Source organism: Lissotriton helveticus, chromosome 7, assembly GCF_964261635.1.
Source record: "Lissotriton helveticus chromosome 7, aLisHel1.1, whole genome shotgun sequence".
In the NCBI taxonomy this organism is placed as follows: domain Eukaryota; kingdom Metazoa; phylum Chordata; class Amphibia; order Caudata; family Salamandridae; genus Lissotriton; species Lissotriton helveticus.
In genome coordinates this window covers 293,352,428-293,373,120 of record NC_136068.1, presented here as the reverse complement: position 1 = coordinate 293,373,120, position 20,693 = coordinate 293,352,428, and the positions used below count along the sequence as shown (strand labels likewise).

The following is a 20,693-nucleotide window of genomic DNA, read 5'->3' as shown; positions in this document are numbered from 1 at the left end:
TGAAGAAGGAAGACTGTCCTGTGTTGCTCTGCTGGACTGAACTGCTGTTGCTTTGCTGCCAAGGAGAGGGGAAGGACTTTGCTTTGTGCTGTGTCCCCTTGCTTGAAGGAATCTCCAAGGGCCTGAGAAGAGCTGGCTCCCTGTTTTTGAAGTCCCAGGAACAAAAGGACTTCACCCCCAGCTTCCCTGAACTCCGCTGAGAGAGTTCTGTCCTTCCAAGAGTGCTTGGGCCAATTGTGGTGCCTCTGGAAGTTGTACCTGTGTTGGGAAGCTGGAAACCAATATTTGAGAAACTTGCTACAGAAAAGTTATCGCATCGCTCGCTACGAGGTCGAGATTATGCAGCGCCTGTTGCCACTGCCAGAGACGTTGCATCCTTCGTTTGCGGGACGCACCAGACTGATGCGGGAAGATTACCATCGCTGCAAGTTTAGTCGCAGAGCCTGTCGTCACTGAGTGAGATCTCTGCCCCGCTCACTTGCGGAGTGCATCCCCAACAGTGCGAAGAAATTTCCGCCGCTAAGGAGGTCGAGATCGTTGCATCCTTCGTTTGCGGGATGCACCAGACCGGTGCGGGAAGATTACCATCACTACGAGTGTCGTCGCAGAGCATGTCGTCGCTGGGTGAGATCGCCGCCCCGCTTGTTTGCTGACCGCATCACGTCGCTGCTAGTGTCGTCGCAGAAGCCATCGCATCGAGGAGCTGCAAGAGAGAGAGATCACCGCTGGTCCGCGCATCGTCGCCCCGGAGATCGTCGCAAATCCAAAGATCATCGCATCATGCCTTTGCGAGAGAAAACTTCCTACGGAACCTACGCACCGGAATCCATACAAGTCTGCCTTCCTCCCCATGCAGACCGGATTCGTTGCAACACGCCCGCTGCTGCAGCAGGGTTGTCGCATCGCTTTCCCAGGGTCTCAGGAGCAACGCATCGCTTGTTTTCCACCGCACCAGCTTCTGCTTTGGAACTTTGTCGCTTTTAAAAGGTACTGTGGGCAAAACGTGACGCAACTATGAACTTTTCACGCAACTGTGGATTATTTTTATCGCAACCTGAAGAACTCTTTTGCAACCATTTTCTTGAACTGTGTATGTTGGATTTTTGTCTTTTTGGTCTTGTGTAGTTTAGATTAAATACCTTTATTTTTCTAACCTGTTGTGGAGTCAGTTTGTGGTGTTTTCACTATGTTACTGTGAGTGTTGGTACAAATACTTTACACATTGCCTTTAATAAGCCTGAATGCTTGTGCCAAGCTACCAAGGGGGTGAGCAGAGGTTATCTAAAGAGTGTTTCCTCCTTACCCTGACTAGAAGCAAGGGTCTCTATTTGGACAGTGGTACCTACCTCTGCCAACTGAAGACCCCCAGTTCTAACAATGCCTTCAACCTTTTCCTTGGTCGTATGACTAGTTGGAAGTTAGTCTTTGCGTACCCTCCCAATCAAAATAACCAAAAAAGAGTCCCTCCTGCTGGAGAAGGAAACAACATGTGACCTCTAGGTAGGACTGGGAAAATTGATGTTTCTTTTAAATAACCCTCACCCACCAGGTTTGCCCCATGGTGGTATGCTTTATCATGGGACTTCATCCCCGTAGTCTACTGACAGGGGCATGCTACTACCTACAAAGAAGCAGGAGCACTTTGTAAAAAGGATGTTCCTATACACCTATGTGGGTTGGAAGAGTGGAGTGGGTTATCTATTTGAAAAAGATTAAAAATATCAAACTAATGAAACAAATTACTTTATTTACTCCCCTAGTTGATATGCTAAAACCTGGGGATGTTTGGGACTATTCATTTTTGCACTTTTTGATTATCATTGTGAATTATGAGTTAATAGATCTTTAAGAGTGGGAATATTTTTCTCCTTAAATGTCTGAAGAAATGCCTTGGAGTCAGGCCCGGACTGGCCGTTGGGGGCACATGGCAATCCCCTGGTGCGCCGCAAGGGTGGGAGCCGGTTTTGGGACCTGGGGTCCTTTTTTCTTACAGAGACGTTTTTGCAGCATAGCTGCAAAATCGGCCTTGTAACAAAATCGGCAAAAAAACGGCCCTGTCAAAGAGCTCGGTCGCACCCCCAGTGGGCCGGCCGAGCCCTTTGCCAGGGCCGGTTTTGGTTCTCAGTCCGGCCCTTCTTGGAGTATGGTTTGAAACTAGTCGACCAGGAAAACGGTGGGTCATATACCTAAAGCATTTCCCAAACATCCCTAGATTTTAGCATACCAACTAGGGTAATGAATAAAGCTATTTTTTCCCACTAGCTTGATATTTTCAATCTTTTTTTCATATAGATAACCCAATCTAGATAGCCCAACCTCTAAACCTGGGATTTGGAAAATATTCTGCCAAAAAGTGCCTTGACAACCAGGAGGAGACCAGGACCTACCTACTCACAGATCCACCCAAGGTGCATTGCCAGTCAGCCTGACTTTCTTGGCAGCTCCTGCTCGCTCTTCTCCACAGCACCCAATCCTGTTCAGCGACTCCATGCTGAAAGGGCATCTGGCCTGGTGGATCCTGCAGCTTCGTCCAACTGAAGATTTTTGGCTTCCAAATAAGTCTGAACTTAGAAATCTTCACTGCAACATCGTCCAACAGCTCCCTGGTGATGCTGCCTCCTCCTCACCAACCACTGGCTGCCTAGCCACGTTAAATCTTTAACTTCTCTGACATTTTTCTTCAAAAATTCAAAGTGTAAAGGTAAGCATAGACCCAGCCCAATCCAGTTCTTGTAGCTGAACCACGCTCCATCGCTGTCAGCCATAACTTCCAACTTTGCATCAGTCTTGCACAACTAGATGTCCGTGGTTGGCTCTTAGATTTGTTAGGTGCTATTTTTGCACTTTAAGTATTTATAAATTCATACCTCTGTTTCTACTGATTGAAGTTTTGCAGTTATGGTGGCAAAATATTTATTAAAATGCATTCTATTTATGTAAGTTGGTGTGGGAATTTTCTTGTGTTGTGTTTTCACTTTATTACGGTTTGTGTGCTGCATAACTACTTTAAACAGTGCCTCTAAGTTAAGCCTGGCTGCTTTTGTGCCAAGCTACCAGAGAGTTAAATACAGGTGAATTTAGTGACTGTCTCTGGTTCACCCTGCCAAGGATTGCGGCTGTTGCTTAACAAAGGCTCGCCCCAGCCCCCAAACATCAACCCAATTTCTCACGCAGAATATGAATTATAACTTGCACAACTTATATGTGACCTTCGGTAAGATCTGTTGAAACCATCTAAGTTTACCATAATGAAAAGTAGCGCTCATACTTTATCAAAAGAATGTGGGGCATATTTACAATAAGTGGTGCATCCCTGCATATCAGCAGGGATGTGCCACTTATTGTGCGCCATGCCTCCGCCACCATGGATGCGCCGCATTTACAATGCGGAGCACCATGGGGCAAAAACGGCACAGATGCGTCACGCATCTCTGCCGTAAAAGTGACACATTGCTGGAGTTGCGTTGCAAGCGCGACGCAGCTCCAGCAATGCTCTGGGGGCCCCTATCTTGTTAATGCTGCGTCAATCCTTACGCCTGCTTCAAGCAGGCACAGGGTTTTGACGCAGCATGGGCCCCAAAGTGACTGCGTGAAATCTTGTAGATTTCACTCAGCCACTTTTAGAAGGCGTTCCTGCGCCGGAACCCCCCCCCCCCCCGCCCCGCTCAGGAACGCCTCCTTCTGGCGCAGGGCTTTACAACGAGATGCATCTCCCAGATGTGTCACATTGTAAATACCCCGCACCATGGCGCATCTTTTGCGCCGCCGCTGCGTCATAAAAGTGACGCAAAGGCGGGGCATAAAAGAGGCGCAAGGGGCTTGTAAATCTGCCCCGTAGTGTCAATAGGTAATGAATTTGCCAACCTCAAAACAAAATAACTTGCAACTAAAAGCTGTGTTTTTAACTTGCTTAGGACAATACCAAAGTAAATTGCATGTAAAATACTTGATACATTTTTTGTGCCAGAATATGTGCAGCAACACGTTACAAAATGTCAATGACAGTCGTTGTTCAAGGATGATATCTGCAAACAGAGGAGAGGGATGAAACGCACAACTGTGTTTACCAATGGCTCTGCTTCTATCAGTGGCATGTTTACTACATTGGCCCTCAAAAGCTGTAAGACTCTATCAAAGGATCTTTTGAAAGGTTGCAAATTATTTTTTTTAAATCTTACCAACAATCCAAAATGTGTGCTTATGGTTGTTACCACATAAACAGAGGCATACACAAGGAACTCACGTTCTGTTTTGACTGTTGCTAAATACCTTTCGAAAGAGCTAATTGATCGCTTTGGGTTTCCAAGGCTCCTCAGCTAGGAGAGCATCCTTGCAGTTTTCTTTTAAATATCTAAGTATCTGCAATAGATTGGGGTGATGTGAAAATTCTACTGTACCTATCACCCACATGTATTGGGCGCATTAGAAAGGAGCCGGTATTTGCTGATACAATATTGAATTCAATTACCATAGATATTGCTCTTTTTGTATTGCCAGATGCTGCAGGCCCTTCCTGATCCACCAGCAACTAATGACATATCTAGCACCTAGAAGATTGGGTGTATGTGGAGGCACACACTAGACGCCATTACCTTCAATGTCTGTGGAAGGACCCATACCTGGAACTATTAACAAATGACCCTGCAGTAAAATCTGACAGACTGAGTTCATAAGTGCATGGCTCTCACACAAGAAAACAAATTACACCAGAAAGCATCAGCATCTTCTCAATAGCTACCTGCATCTTTTACTACAACACCAGGCTGCAACTCAAGGTTGAAAAAGCCTACTCATTTGCAAGCAATGGACAGATAAGGCCGCAAACAGAGGACATGTCTAAGTACTAGTGTTTAGTAAGAGGAATATGTCAATTCATGCAATGATTGGCAATAATAATAAAGCTAGAGTTGATTACGGCCCTGGTTTAGATTTCGGAGGATGGGTTACTCCGTCACAATGATGACAGATATCTTGTCTGTTGAAATATGAATCCCATAGGTTATAATGGGATTTATATTTCAGAGGATAGGATATCCGTCACCGTTGTGACAGAGTAAGTGTAACCCTTCTGCCTATATCGAATATATATCTCATGCGTTCACAAGTCGGGAATCAGCTCGGTCCTGGGACATTGGAAGATACCTGTCCCTAGCCGGAGAAAGAGGACAATATTTCATGAAGCTTCCCAGAGAGAAAGTGTCATTGTATTGGTAGAAACATTGTACATACTTTGTTGGTGCTCACTTGACAATTTTTATATTAAATATTGAAGACCATGTTACCAACTAAGATTATTGCATAATTATTGAAGGTCCTGTTGAAACTATGAAGCATATTAGGATGGCGGGCGGACTTTGTCCGCCTGCCACCCTAACGGAGAACGGGACCGCCCGCCATAAGGGCGGGGTTCCGTAGGGGGAATTAGGATGTGCCCGCCACAGTGGCGGGCACATCCTAAATATTTTGCATTGTGGTGGGCGGTGCTCTCTGCACCGCCCGCCACAATGCAAAAGGTAAGAGAACGCATTTGCATATGCAAAGCGGAAGGCACAGCGCGGTGCCTGTCACTTTGCATATGCAAATGTGGGGGTTACCATAGGTACCCCCCTGTCCTCCCCCTAAGCGGGCGTCACATGGGGGCCTCGCAGGGGACCCCCGCAGCAAACACCGCCTGCCTTTCCGTGGCGGCATTGCCGCCGCGGAAAGGCCCCTTAATGTGGACATTGTAATATGGCTCGCGGTGTCCATAGGACACCGCCACCATATTATTCTATTACCGCCTCGGTCGCAAGGCGACTGCGGCGGATAAGCGGCGGACGGTCTTTCCGTCCGCCACTGTCCCCACCGCCATCCTAATCTGGCGGGGGGAAATGCAGGCATGGATGTCGGGCGGATTGCCACCGCCAGTGTGGCGGTGCCCACCGCCACCTTGGCGGAGGCAATCCGCCCGACATCCTAATGGGCCCCTATGTGTCTGAATCACATGGCTCTGAGGAGATTATGAGCTTTTCGTGAACTACAGCGAGATATTTCCACTTATTTGCTATGTCAGCAGGTTCTCTTTCATGGTTCTTGGTCCAGTTGTTAAAGACACTAACATACACACACACCAAACATCAATAGCACCCATATGACCAAAACATGCACACAAAGAAGCCTCACAACAACGTCCACACTACTGATGATCCAACTCAAACAATCAGAATTCAGACTCCAAACTGTGAAGGAATCCTATGGACCAGAATGTGAAGGTACCCAGATTACTACAGCACTACTTATCTGTATTTATTGCAGAATGCGCACTATACACATTTAACATATGGAATAGCATGGCATTCCACATTGGTCACATTTAATGGTCAGATTTGTAGCATTGCGGTTCTCTGTAATGAAAATACAGGTTTGTCCATTTTCTACATGCAGATCTCAGAGCTGATGAGGAACATGATGATTTCGGATCAGGGAGCTATTCAAGTGGCCATCTAGGCCCAATAAGTACCTATTTGGGCTGAGGAATGTCCATCTACAGTTTCTATACAGCATCTCTGATCAACTCCTGGGATTCTTAATACATATATCCCATGCCTGTCGAATTTTTGTTTCCTAATTAGCACAATTCTGAAGAGAAACCTGTGTGGCCACCTCCCTGATGAAATAAAGAAAGACTACAACACTGTATGTGGTGAGAAAAGAATAATCATTTATTGGAAGAGATATAAAAGCTTTTTAAGCGTCACTTCGCACGAGTGAACCAAGAGCTCATCACAGCCACAGTGAACATAATACATTTTCAATGCAGAATGTAGCTGAACGCATATTAGCACTACTATTTTTCCCCATGCATATGTCAAGGTAGGTAGATGATGGCCGGCTTACGTTTTCTTGGGAGGCTGTTCTTTGCTGTATCTTGAATCAAAATCTTAACCAGACATTAGTAGTCGGATTCTCTTTGCTCTGCTCGATCCACCCTTCTGCTTTAGCTTAATATGATATTAAAGTGATTCAAAGCGCCACTTCACACAATACAATTTATTGCTCTTCAAAGCTACAGTAATCACAATAGTATAGTTTCAATGCCTCATTTTGCTGGGGGGGGGGGGGGGGCTGTTCTATGTTGTCCCGTGAATCAATAAGAGTTAGTAGCAGGCTTCCCGTTGCTGTGCAAGATCCACAGTTTGCTTTATCTTAAGAGAATCTTTTATGCTCAATGATTGCATATCCCTGTGGAGAAAAAGTAGACATATTTTAGTCACATTTTCCCAGTGCCCCTCAAAAAAAAATATTTACAAGCCAGCATTTGAAAATACGTGTTCTCTCTTTTGGCATACTTTTTAATAACGTCCTCTGTTATCTGCTCTGTTTCTCTAAAACGTTGTGCACATGTACTTTTTGTGGACTATTTTAAATTATGTTATTATAAATGCCCATTTATTTGACTTAGAGTAGTCTAAGATCCTTTTTGCATTGCAACCCTGCTATTGAAAATTGTATTTCAAATAAAAAAATCTATTATGGAAGCGCATTAGAATAGGTGGATGTGTTGACGTCTTACAGAATAAACCCTTTCTTGATAAAGTATCTAAACCAACAGAGAAAACGCAAACAAACCTACTCAAATTAGGGTAACGGCTAATAAACCAAAATGTACCGAGAAAACATATTTTTGGATGGATAATTTAAACCGCAGATTCATCACCTTGAGAGTATCTATGTCACACTGGATCTGGAAACTCAAAAAACAGTGCTCTAGCACACCAGTATGTACCGCCATGTAGCTTTGTGCCAGCTTTGTTCCACTGTGGAAGGGACAAATGGAGCCGCATATAAGTGCCACCCATTCATGTTGCAGGGACGTAGCTTCCATTGGTGCAGTGATACTGGGGCTCAGAGGCTTGAGGGTAGGGTGACCCGAATTTTAAATCCAAAAACTGGGACATCTCACGAAAATAGAAGAAGGACTACAGTTTTACTTCAAGTGAGCACACAGAATGACAGCGCTCCTCAGCAGAGAATTATAGAACAGGCAGTTAGAACATACATACAATGAAGCTTGCCTGTTAATTAAATCGCTTTCCTGAAACAACTGCTAACTACCCCATCTTCGTAAAACATAAAAAAGCACCTCCTGCCACTTTAAATCGACCCTCTCTAAAAACCGGGACATTAGCGAAATTTCCTGAAATCTGCCGGGCCAGCTGGTGAACATTCGGGCCTGGTCACCCTACTTGAGGGGCACACCGAAAACTCCCTATTGCTGTATTTTCTAATTCAAACAGCAGGCAGGGGGCAATTTCCTTCCTTGCATTAGGGCAAATGATAAACTGCTTAGACTACAGGAGTGCTGACCTCAGTTCCTATCTTTCGTCACCTTCAGACTTTGATCCGGAGCCCCGCGCCTCCTTTTCTTCTTCACTTTGTGACTGATATTTTTTCTTCAAACATTTTCCAGTGTGCAAGGGAACGTGTCCCACCTAAGACCACAGAGTTTAAACCTTGTAAAGACTGTCACAAATAAATGTCAGTGACCCATACCCAAGAGGTGTGTTTCTGGTGTCTGGGTTCAGCGCATGACTTTGAGGTCCGCGACAACTACGTCTAGATGTATTAGAATGCCTTTCGTGAATATGAGGTGACTTTTAGGTGGGAAAGCACCTCCAGACTCCATTCAGGACTTGCTCCATGTCAAAGTCGAGAGTGCACACCCTCTCTTTCTCCCAAAGTCATCTTCACATTTGAAGACTTCGGGTAAATCTAAAAAGATAAACAAAATAGAAAACGCAAGAAGACGAAGCAGTGCTCAGTCCCTTCACATCACTCTCATTCTCTGGAGGCAGCGCATGGTCATCATCGTGCCTATAGGTCTCACTCCCGTCCCCACAGAGGAGCCAATGCCATCTTTGGTCCTAATGCACCCCGATTTCTGGGGCTGATGAAGACAACTAAGCAGGTTGAAGCCTTTCAAGCAGCCATGATGTGCATTGTTGTGACATTTCTTGTTCCCTCTAGAGTGCCTTCGGGCTCCAAGAATCCACAGGGGCCTCCAGTTTGGTTACCACCACCAGTTTCACTCTCATTGCCATCTGCGCCCCTAGAATCCTAATTGGGTTCTGCATCAGCATTGCTGCCGATTTCAGGTTTGGTGCCACACTCTGCACTAGCCTTGTGGAAGTTAATGCCTGCACCAATGCCACCAATTGCGGCCTCCGACTCCACACCAGATCTTCTAGACCACAACCTAAGCCAAGCCTAATTCCAATATGGCTCAGCCAATACTCAACCCTGAGATTCAGGCACTATTCTTCTACCATGAGTTCCTGCAGAGACAATAAGCAAACGTTTAGGCTCAGACTCCGACCATAGCCAGCTGTAAGGAGGTGCAGAGTAAGAGTTTGCCCACCTTTATGATGAAAACAATTGGTACATGAATGTAAAGGTTTCCAATGGCTTTGATATCTCATCTGATACTGGCTTGGTCTACCCTCTAGGATCAGCCATAGAAGAAAGTGCTTATTTTGCCACTGTGATTCACCAGGTTAAAGAACTCCTTGACTCCCACTTCCCTAATATAGTGGTATAATCTACTCACAGAAGTCCTTCTGCTTGATCAGGCATTGACCAAACCTTTTCTGCCTTTCAACGAGGCTCTCACAGATATGCTATTGAGCACTACTGCAAAACTATGTCCTGACCCTCCAATAAATTGACAGGTCACCCTTTGCCAAAGAAAGGCTCCAGATGACATGACTTTTTAAATCGGCATCAAATCCCTCAGAATTCTGAGGTACAACAATCTACAAGCAGAATCAACCTGAATGCCTTTCCACTGATGCCTCCTGACAGCGTCTCCAAACTTATGGAAACGTTTGTCAAGAGAATGTTCTCCTTGGACAGCCTTTCCTTGAGATTGGTCAATGCCAGCTGTCTTCTTGGATGCTAGACCTATGCTCTTTGGGACATTGTTGGCAAGATCTTATCAGCAGTTCAGGAGAGGTGGAGATAAGAGCACTATGGTGTATGGTCCCGCCTCCACATAAATCTGTTGGAGTTGCGGGTGATTCGCATAGCATTGGACACCTTATGCTGACTAGGCGGGCTGGTTCAGGTTCTCAGGGACAACACGATCGCCAAGTGATACCGAAACAAGCAGAGCGGGTGGGGTCTTGGATCCTGTTCTAGGATGCTCTGGGCCTCTGGAACTGGTTGAACCATCAGAAAACTTCTCCTATGGCACACCACCTGGTGGGATCTTTAAACACCAGGGCGGATAAGCTCAGACACCATTGCTAATGCCTTGCTGATTGCAACTGTTAGTTACACCAAGAAGTGGTGCAGAAAATCTTCCAGCAATGTGGAGAAGCCTGGCTTTTCTCCACCACTGAGGACCCACAGTGTCAATACTTTCACGAGCTGGAGTTCCCAAGAAGGCTCTCTCTCTGAGACACCTTCCTAATGCAGTGGAGCATGGAACTCCTGTACACATTCCAACCATTTTCTCTGCTGCTCAAAGTTTTGAAAAAGATTAGTAATTACTTGGTACAAGTCATCCTAGTGGCACTATATTGGGCCAGAGGAATGTGGTACGCAGAACTTCTGGACCTGAGCATCTGTCCTCTGAACAGGCTGCTGCTTTAGGAAGATCTTCTGTTGCAGCATCAGCAATAGTCTTGGCCTGTACAATCTGCACCCACATGCATGAAGATTGAGCAGTGGCAGTTGTTCTCTTTCAGCCTTCCTCTCAAAGTTGTTGATGTTATCCTGACAGCCTGGCATCCATCCACAAAATCTGTTTATGCTGAGATAAGTTCATGCTTGGTGCGGCACCCGCGTATTGGACCCATTCAAGGCCAAACTGTTGGATGCATCACTTTTTGTTCTGTCTTTGGCCCAGCAAGGTCTTGGTGTGAGCACTGTTAAATGTGTTCTCTGCCCTTTTGTCTTTTTCCATGAGTACTTATGCAGCCGTCCTTGTTCAAGTCTCCTATTGTAATGCATTCTCAAAAATGTTTGCAGCATATTTTTCTGCCAAAGCACTTTGTGAGGCCACAGTGGCACTTGAATTTGATCCTTCGTGTGTACTAATTTTTAGCTGATTCATTGTTATCCTTTTTACCTTCTCCCCTAGAAAATAGTCTTTCTCATAGTATTAACAGGCATACAGTGTGAGTGAGCTTCAGCCCATCCCAAAACATCATCCTTATACCAGCTTTTTTCCAGTCACACCGGTGTTACGAAAGTGAGCAGCATTATTACAGAAGGTGGTGATGCCGTTTCACAATGGATAAGCTGTCACTCTTTTTTTGCCTTGTCTCATCCCTCGAAAGAGAGATGCCATTGCTTAGGCTTGAAGAGAGTGCTGAGGTTTTACATAGATCGTACCAAGGAACATCGGCTGGACAGTCATCTCTTTGTGAGTTTCTCTGGTGCAAAGAAGGGCAAAAGGATGCCAAAACAGGCCATTTCCTGATGGATAGTTCTCTGTATTAAGATCTGCTATGCACTGACTATGAAGCAGACTCCAGAAGGCCACATTGCTCAAGCCACCCACAGGGCTCATTCCACCAGAGCTGAGCTAAGGTTGCTGCCACTGCGTTGGCATGTGGAGTGCCTTTCCTGGGTATCTGCCACACTGCTACGTGGAAAGAGTGCACATGTTCACAAAACACTACTGACTTCACAGTCAGGCTCAACAGGAAGGATAGTTCTCTTGTTTGATCCTGGAGACTTCATTTGAGGCATTCCACAGACTCACCACTCTGGGTAGTACAGTTTTGATATCTATTCACAAGGTGAGGAATATGGAGTTAGGAGTATCCATCAGAAGAACAAGTTACCTACTTTCGGCAACACTCCTTCTGGATGATAATCTATCTAACCGCAGATTCCTCAAAGACCTCTTCCCTCCCTGTTCGCTGGAATGGTCATTTTTTCAATATAAAAAGGTTTAAAATGGGTTTGTGGCCAAGGTGGTAGCATCGTACAAAGTTTCCTACATCGATACTCTATAAACAGAATTGAACCACAGCGGTTATGGGGCTCCACAGCAGTACATCTCCATGGAGGACCCTCACCTGACCTTTCAGGCTGAGGAACTAGCACAGCTCAGGCCCCAAAAGCCCACCGGAGTACACACCAGAGAAGGCAGGGAAGCCAGCGGAACGCTGACAGCTCCAAGGTGATGGCTACGTCCCTATGGTGGGATCAGAGTGCTGCAGATTAAGAGAATGGTCTCAGTGAGCCCTTTGTTGCTGATGTAAGGCAGAACTTCTGCACTGCACCAGTACTAGGGATGATGTTGCCACCCCACCGCGAACAGCCCCCGCCCAACCCAAATCATCCTTACATAGCAGGAGGTTGACCTCCACATAACCACAGGAGTAGCATTCCCCTGCCCTGGAGGTTACACACAGCTGACGGTCAAGGACACCAACGCAATGCTTGGCAGATATTGCCTTCATCCATACTGTCCCGGTGAGTCGCCAAGGTCAGCGTAGAGGCCTGCATCCATTGCAATGTCCTGGAAAGTGCCATCTTGGATACTTGCACTAGGAGGCACAACACTCCACTGCGTACCTCAGACACACCTTGAACGCCTCCGAGCCATCCCAGCACCAGATAAAGCCCCAGGGTGGTCACAAACAGTGCCCAAGCTTCTCCTGCCTAGCCATTAGATTATAAGGTAACCAATGAGAAAGTGGGGATTGGGTGATGATGACAGCGCAGGGCAAGAACGAGCACAATCTTAATGGCATGTTAACCTGCACTACAGGCACACCAGCGGAGGATAGTCAACAAACCCAGCGGGGCCCTACTGTCACTCTCAACAATGAAGATGAAATGTCCCTTACATGCTCTTTTCTCCTCCCTGTGGAAGCCCCTAGACGGTTAAACAAGATCTATCCCGCAAAATCAGAGAGGTGCGTCAAGAACTAGAGGTGATGGCGAACAGGGTTTCCACTCTAGAGGACAACGCCATGGTCCAGGCCGGTGAACTCAAACATCTGCAACAGAAGGTCCTCCGCCTCCAATAACAAGAAGCTATCCTACAGGCCCACTAAAAGATTTGGAAAATTGCTCCAGTAGAAATAACATCTTCATAAGGGGAGCACCCCGAGGGACATAAGGTTCAGACATAACTGAATAAGTGCAATGGCTCTTTCGCCCAATTCTAGGCGAGAACGAGCAGGTACCGTTACAACTCGACCACATGCACTGGGTGGCCATGCAAGTAGGGAGAGAGTGCCTCATCCCCAGGGCATTGTAGCCTGTGTCCTCGACTTCTAGCTCAAAGAAAACATACTCTCTGCGAGGGTTGCTCACCATGTGCTCTTTAAGGGACACAACCAACCATTGCCATAGTGCGTCAAGCGTCATCGATAACCTAGCGGGAGACTGGGACCACACAGAAGCAGACTGACTCAGATCTCGGCCTGACCATGTGGAGGGGCATCCTGTTCTTATTCTGAAGTCCCTCTGTTCACCATGGCACCGTTGGGAGATATGGAGTGCAGAGGACTCATGGACAGTATGCTTGATGTAGACGGACTTGCTCTCACTACCAGGACCATACTCTGGACACTTTATCTTGCTACCAATGTTTATTGGACTTACATGTCTTCTCCATGTTCATATGTTTCTTAATGGGAGAGAAGGGACTACACTCACCCTAGCTATCAAGCCACTTGTGCCCCCTAAAATGATGTCACCAACACACTATATGCTCCCACAGCCTTACAGGCCTGCCCAAGATCTCCTTTGCTTCACCAACCGGGCATATATGGTCACAGGCACCCCATCACACACATGAAATTATCAGCCTCAATGTACGAGGCCTCAATAGCTCAAACAACAGGAAGGCACTGCTCTGTATAATGGAGCAGGCTAGAGGGGGGAGATTTGCCACATTCTAGAAACTCACTTGGTGGGCCAAGACTTGCAAAGAATGAGATCACAACATTACCCTCATCAGTAATTCTTCATGGGCCATCCCAGACAAGAAGGGGGGGTTAGCCTTCCAGGTCTGGGGCTACTTCCGAAGGGTGATTTAGACCAAGGTGGCAGAGATACTGGCCCTGCGCCTCCAAGTTGGGGGGCTCCCACTGAAAATAGCACCCATCTATGCACAAAACGAAAATCAGAAGCGATTCTTATAACAACTAGACACCATAGAGTTCCCTGACCGAACAGTCCTTACAGGAGGGGACCTTAACCTAGTAATAAACAATGAGTGAGTCTGATCTGGACAGCACTTCAGTGAAGCAGGAGCTATGTCTAAGGAGGGATTGGACTGGCTTCAGCAGTTGGAACTAGGCGACATGTGGAGGGTAGCACATCCAAACATCCAGGATTAAACATATTACTCCTCTGCCCATAAAACCTATGCCTGCATTGTTCACTTTCTCAGTTCTCTAGGATACAGTCTAAAGTCCAGGAGATTTCCATAGAGCCATGGGCACAAACAGCAGTTTGACCCCCACTGGAGATTGCAATTTGTGTGAAAATACTTCAATTTTCCACGTACACATGTATTCAGGTAAAACCAGGCGCCCTTATTGAGGGGAAAATAACAAAACTGAGGTCTGCAATTCAACAAAGGGAAAAACATCCCCTATTACAATTTGTGTCTCCCATTCTAATGTACAGAACTCAGAAAGCAGAGGGAATACTGCACCCGGTAAATGATGCACACAGAAGTATCAACATGTACCATTAAATAAACCAACACGACCTTTATTTGACTATGTTAGAGTTTTCTAATACATTACTAGCATAAATTGTATGGGCTCTTTAATCACAGCCTTGGTAGTCCCAGCGTTTAGGTGCATAATGAATGCATACATTTTTAAACAAGCCTCCCTATTTATTAATAATGAAGAAGCTAAATACAGACATACCTTTAGATGGAACCAGATGCCGGCGCTCCACTAAATTCTCATACATGCATATAGTTTGGAAGATTATGGGCAGAGCCCAGAAGTTAATTTGACAAGGCCCTGGCTGCAGAAACGTCTGACCGGCCTGATAGGACAGATGATGCCAGTGCGAAGCTGCTAATCTTTTACATTGCCTGGTTGAGCCAGCACTTTGTAAATATATAAATCACAGCAAATATAATGATGGCAACATATCTTCCAAAAAAACAATGCAGGTGGCCATTATTATTTACCTCCATGAGCCTGCATTCGGTGCTACAGGTTGGTGGGAGACTGGCTGCAGGAGAACACGCAGCACATGCTGCAATACAAGAGAAAACATTTTAGCAATGGAAGAATGTAATCAAATATTTTCATAATCAGACATAATCCATTGTCACATGTCGACCCACAACAAAGTCAACTCACCCCATCATTTTTCGGACGTTTGCTTAACTAAGCTCCAATGAGCTAGAGTACATTCATTCCTGTTCTTTATGGTGTAGTGGTACGAGAAAATTCGGGTCAGTAAAACTAGTTATTATTGTAATTTTAGTTTTTTGACAAATATAAAAAAAAACAATCACTTGATGAAACAGGTGTTTCCTATAGTTCAAAGGCAATTGTGCCGTATTTGCATACATATCTTATAACACGGATGTCAGGTTCAAAAGATAGATAGCAGAGGTTTAATATCTTTTTTTTCCAGTCACAAAGGTATGTCAGAAGCAGAAGAATAGGGGAAGGTTGTGTTTCACTTTTTTGGATATTAACCAAGGAAGAAATGAGACTGAGGAGATGGTGTTATTCTGGAAATCCAAGAGGAATTGTTCAATATGTGTGGATGGTATCTGGAGAGAGATATAGGCAGGACCACTGGAATTTTGTGGCTGGGGAGCACCAAACTATGTGGCAGGGTTGAGTAAATTATGCAACAATTTATGCAGCATATTTTGGCACATTTTTTAACAGTATTACTTAATTACTTTGTTATTTTTACACAGGGTAATACTGTCTGGGCAAAGATTTCAGCTCGTTAGTACCAGTTTAACAACCAAATATAGAAATAACCTACTGAAAAATAACCAGTTAACCTTTGTGAAGGGCCTTCGACTGTACACTAACATGTAACACACATTTTAGTCGCTTTACATCCATTTGAGCTAGAAACAAAATGTGTGTGTTTTTTTTTAATGAAGCAGTTGATGAAGTATGTGGCAAATGCGGCAAATCCATAATTATGCGAAAAAAGCTGCAGAATCTCATAATTTCAGTGGCCTTGAATATATGCTAATGTTTCCTGGAAGTAATTTACGTTCAGAATGTCTCTGTAGATTTTGAATAGAATGGAGTCAGCAGCCCTTAAACCCATGCCCTAACCGGAGGGAATACAATGGGCCAGATTAACAAAGATAAACATATACTTTTGTGTATGTTTGCTGTTCACAAACTACATGTTAATTTAAAGGTTACGACTGTGGAAAGTACACAGTCGGGGCAGAGAACTCAGCACATAAAATGCTAGGCCTGCCCTATCTTTTTATGTGCTGAGTTCTCAGCCCTGACTTCGTACTCTCCGCAGCCGTAAACTTACAATTAACAAATGTGTAAGTTAACCATTGTGAATCAGCCCCAATGTGTTTGAAGAGTAGATCCTGGGGAGAAATGAATGAAATATTCATTAGGCGCAGATAAGAGGCAGAATGGACTCGTTGCGGCCTACTCACACAGTATGTTTAATTACATGTATATTTACAATTACCCCTAGGTGTAACTCTTCACTGTTTTGCTATTCACTATTTCTGAGTGTAAATTAACATGACTTCACCTTCTCAAATCCCACTTGGTCAGTGCCACAGCCCTGACTCAAAGATCCCCAAAGACACTGACTCTCTCCTCTGTTTCCCCTTATTCTGTATGTGACCTGCCACACATTATTCCTATCTCCTATCATTTTATTCTTCATTACTCCTGTCGCTCTCTTGATTCAAAATCCTCCCACAGCTTGGAAATAAGTTTTTACTCATTTAGCTTCAGGAAACTTCAGAACGTTCAGAACGCCACTGCCAGACTGGACCTCAAGATCCCTCGCTGCTGCCACATCTCAAAACACTTGTGAGAATTCCACTGGGTCCAGTTAACAAACGAATCACCCTCAAGCTCCTTACACATGCCTACAAGGCCCTACACTATGATGGACCAGCATACCCGGACCACTGCATCTCATTCCACGTACCATCCAGACAACTCCACTCCGCCAAACTGGTCTTTGCCACCGCTCCTCGGATCTGCAAGATCAGAACCGGAGGAAGACCTTTCTCCAACCTAGCCGCCAAAACCTGTACGCGCTTCCTCTCCACCTCAGGCTTTTCCTGTTGCTGCCCCAATTCAAGAAGGACCTCAAGACTTGGCTCGTTGACTGCACAACAGCACCCCCAGCACCTTGAGACCCTCATGGGTGTGTAGTTGTGCTTAAACAATGATAGATTGAGTGATATATCCTATTTGCCACATGCTTTCATTCTTATACCGTTGCAAACTCCCTCATTTCTCATCCTTCTTTAACTACTCCTGGGCAAACAAGCCCTTCTACATTCTTACCAACCTAACACCATTACATCCTCTATAACCCTATCATTCTCATTTTACTCCCTCACAGCAGTGCACCGGGTATGCCCAAATGTGGATCCTGCGCTCCCTGTGGTACTGGATTCAGGCTTGCTTGGCTGATGAGGGGTGATGCCCCGAAACCGGTCCCAGGATGCTTGTTTCTGGTCCAGGGAGTACCTGGCTTGGCAGATCGGGCTGGACTATTCCCATGAGGAGCAAGGTGCCCCTTCCTGCGCAGAAACAATCTCCACCAGGACCAGGCATCCTTGCACCATGGTGCAGGGGTGCCTGCACCAGTGCATGGAAGCAGTTTGTGCGCCAGCACAGGGGAAAGCACAGAGATGCAACATGTTGTTGTAAATATGTTGCATCCCTGTGCTTCGAAACTAACGCAGTGTGGCACAGCAAAATTACTTGTGGCACAATGCTGCATTAGTTTCTTGTAAATCTTCCCCTCACGTCTCAAGTAAGATACTGAAGTAACCTTGAATCTACACTACTCCTTCTTCACCGTTAAACCACACTCACACAACCTACCTTATCATAGTCTTCCTCATATTTACCATACACCAAGATGTCATCCTGAAACATATTTATCTGTTCAATGCCACCCTCTGGAAGCATGCCACCGCCGATGCCAGCCCTAACGGAATACAGCCGAACTGGTAGGCTCCCAGAGTCATAAAAAATGACCTCAGATGATTGGGCTTCTCACTCAATGGCACCTGGTGATAAGGGGCCGAAAGGTCCAACATGCTAAACAAATGTGCCCCCTTGAAAAAAGACAACCTTTGCCCAATAATTGGCAAAAGTTGCCTTTCTGCCCAGATGTTTTTGCTTAAGTACCGGAAATCGATGCACATTCTCAAACTTTTACCATTATCCTTGGGTGCCACAACTACCGGATGTAATCTCCTCAGTCACACCCAACTTTAAAAACCTGTCAGGTTCTTCCTTTAAGAGATTGAACATTAAATGTGGCACTTTCTTCACTTTGGGTACAACTGGTCTTTCTTCCTCTTTTGCATAATACAGTGTGCAAATCCTTCCAATTTCCCTAACTTCTCTTCAAAATCTTCTGGAAATTTCAACACTATATATGGTTCTCCTGTCCGTAATCCACCAACATAACCTGTTCACGTACATTTGGATTGAGAGTGATACACAAATCTCTCTGGTGCCTCCACCCAAACAGGCAATCTCCTCTTTTCACCACATACACCTTTCTCCAAGTCTTCCTTCCCTTTAAATTAATCAACATGGGATCATACCCCATAACACCAATGGTTGCACCATGGTAACCAAAAGTCTTGATATCCATTTCAATTAGGTCAATTTCATCACCTCCATACACCTCCTACCAGATACAAACACCCTCCATAGTTGTAACGTTACCTATACATCACATGTTTTCAGACAATTCTCACCTCACACTGGAACATGGTCACACCATCTCTATCATAGAACTCATCCTTAGAGATTACCTGATCCGTGACTGCAGAAAACTAGATTCCTGAAGGCCTCACTAACTTCTTCAACCTGATACACTACTGTACTCTCACTAACCATCTCAGAAAAGCCTTTGCATACTCTGGCAACGTTCCTTTTCTTTCTACACTTGCGAAGCACAGCATTCTTCGCAAAAAAGTCATAATTTGTCATATGTTATCCACTACTAAACCGATAGCACTAGATTTTTTTACTGTCATCGACTCTTTGCCTTTTTCATACTCTATCTTTTTTTCAAAGCCGTGACTCTGGAAACACTCCCTTCATCATGATCTCCCTTCCGCATTTCTTTGACCCAACACGCTGTATGTTCAATTTCCTCAATTATAGCAATAGCTTCCTTCAAGCTAGGGATTTTAGCCTACAGCTTCCCCTGTGCTTTAACAGTGTTCGTTCAGTGCACCAACTGATTGTGAATCAGCAAATCAGTCCAGTCCCCAAAATCACACGTTCTAGCCAAATATCTCAAACACATTAGATAGTTGCCAATGCATTTCCCTTTTCCCTGCTCATGGGTGAAGAACTCATGATGTTTCAACACTACATTTATCTAGGTACCAAAATTGAGTTTGATCTTTCTCACCCACATCTCTGTAGAAACCTTCCGCATACCCCAATGAAATTTCATCTAGACTCGTATACATTTCTCCCTTCTACCCCAGATTGTGTAACAATACTCTTTGTATTTTAGATGGTGAAAACATTTCACCCTTGATGGCCACTTTGATGAATCAAAAGGTTTCTTCCATTTTAACCACAGTAGAATCGGCGCTCCCACCTCACTGAAAAATTGCGGGGATTGAATTAGCGTTGTCATCCCTGTTGCAGACATAACCATACACTGCTTCCCACAATACAGTAATCACCCAAAAACAATCTAAGTCAAGGGAACAAAACAAACCTAAACAAAACCTGACAGTACACGAGGACTGTCATCACTAGATGCCTGCACTTGCTCTCAATCTAGCTGTCTTTTGACAGCTGGGTTTGAGAGGTTTAAAGTGTGCATGTGGGGGCGTCGCCAAGATGGCAGCGGAGTAGGACGTGCTTCATTGTCCTTCCGGCGCCGCCTGATTTACAACCTTGTATATCGCCCTGTTAGGCACCCATCCGTGCTGTCGACAGCGGTGCCCTATGCCCCGGACCTGCCCTGAAGTGGTTGTCGGCCCTATTTCGCGGACCTGAGCAGAAGCAAGGCGGAGCTGTTCGGTGTGGCCCAGGCAGACATCGGGCCCGGCGGGCCTCGTCGCTGGAAGTGTGCGGGGGCCCGTAGTCTCCGGAGTGGCACCTTAGCGGATTGGAGCTGTCGGCCCCGCTGCTGTGGAGTGGCCCGCGGAGAGGGAGCTGAGACGTCAGAGGAGGCGGGCGTACATTCCTGACCCAGTGTGGGGTGCGAGGCACAGTGGCACGGTAAAGCAGAGGCCGAGCCGACTGGAGCTGTGACAATCGGAGAGGCCCGGGTGCCCCGCTGAGTGCCCGCGGCAGAAGCGGCAGCCGAGACCCCTACGAGGTGGGTGTGTGCTCCCGCGCTGACTGGTGCTAGACGGGGCTGCTACTTTCCACCAGCACCCGAGGGCCCATCGACAGAGGTGAGGAGTGAGGGGGGGCTCCTCTGGACTCCGTGGCTCAGTCCGCAGACCGGCGGATGGCATAAGGCCTGCACGG

At 45.7% G+C, this 20,693-nt stretch overlaps 1 protein-coding gene across 1 annotated transcript in view; it reads right to left on the bottom strand.

The window, feature by feature from the left end:
* Window positions 1-6,678: 6,678 nt before the first annotated feature.
* Window positions 6,679-20,693, bottom strand: part of LOC144766744 (uncharacterized) — a 604,477-nt gene continuing 590,462 nt past the window's right edge. Inside the window, exons 15-16 of the mRNA XM_078650492.1 lie at window positions 15,164-15,231; window positions 6,679-7,221 (exon numbers count right to left, since the gene is read on the bottom strand). Coding sequence (XP_078506618.1) covers window positions 7,186-7,221; window positions 15,164-15,231 — 104 coding nt within the window. The 3' untranslated portion in view covers window positions 6,679-7,185. The remainder of the gene's footprint in view (window positions 7,222-15,163; window positions 15,232-20,693) is intronic.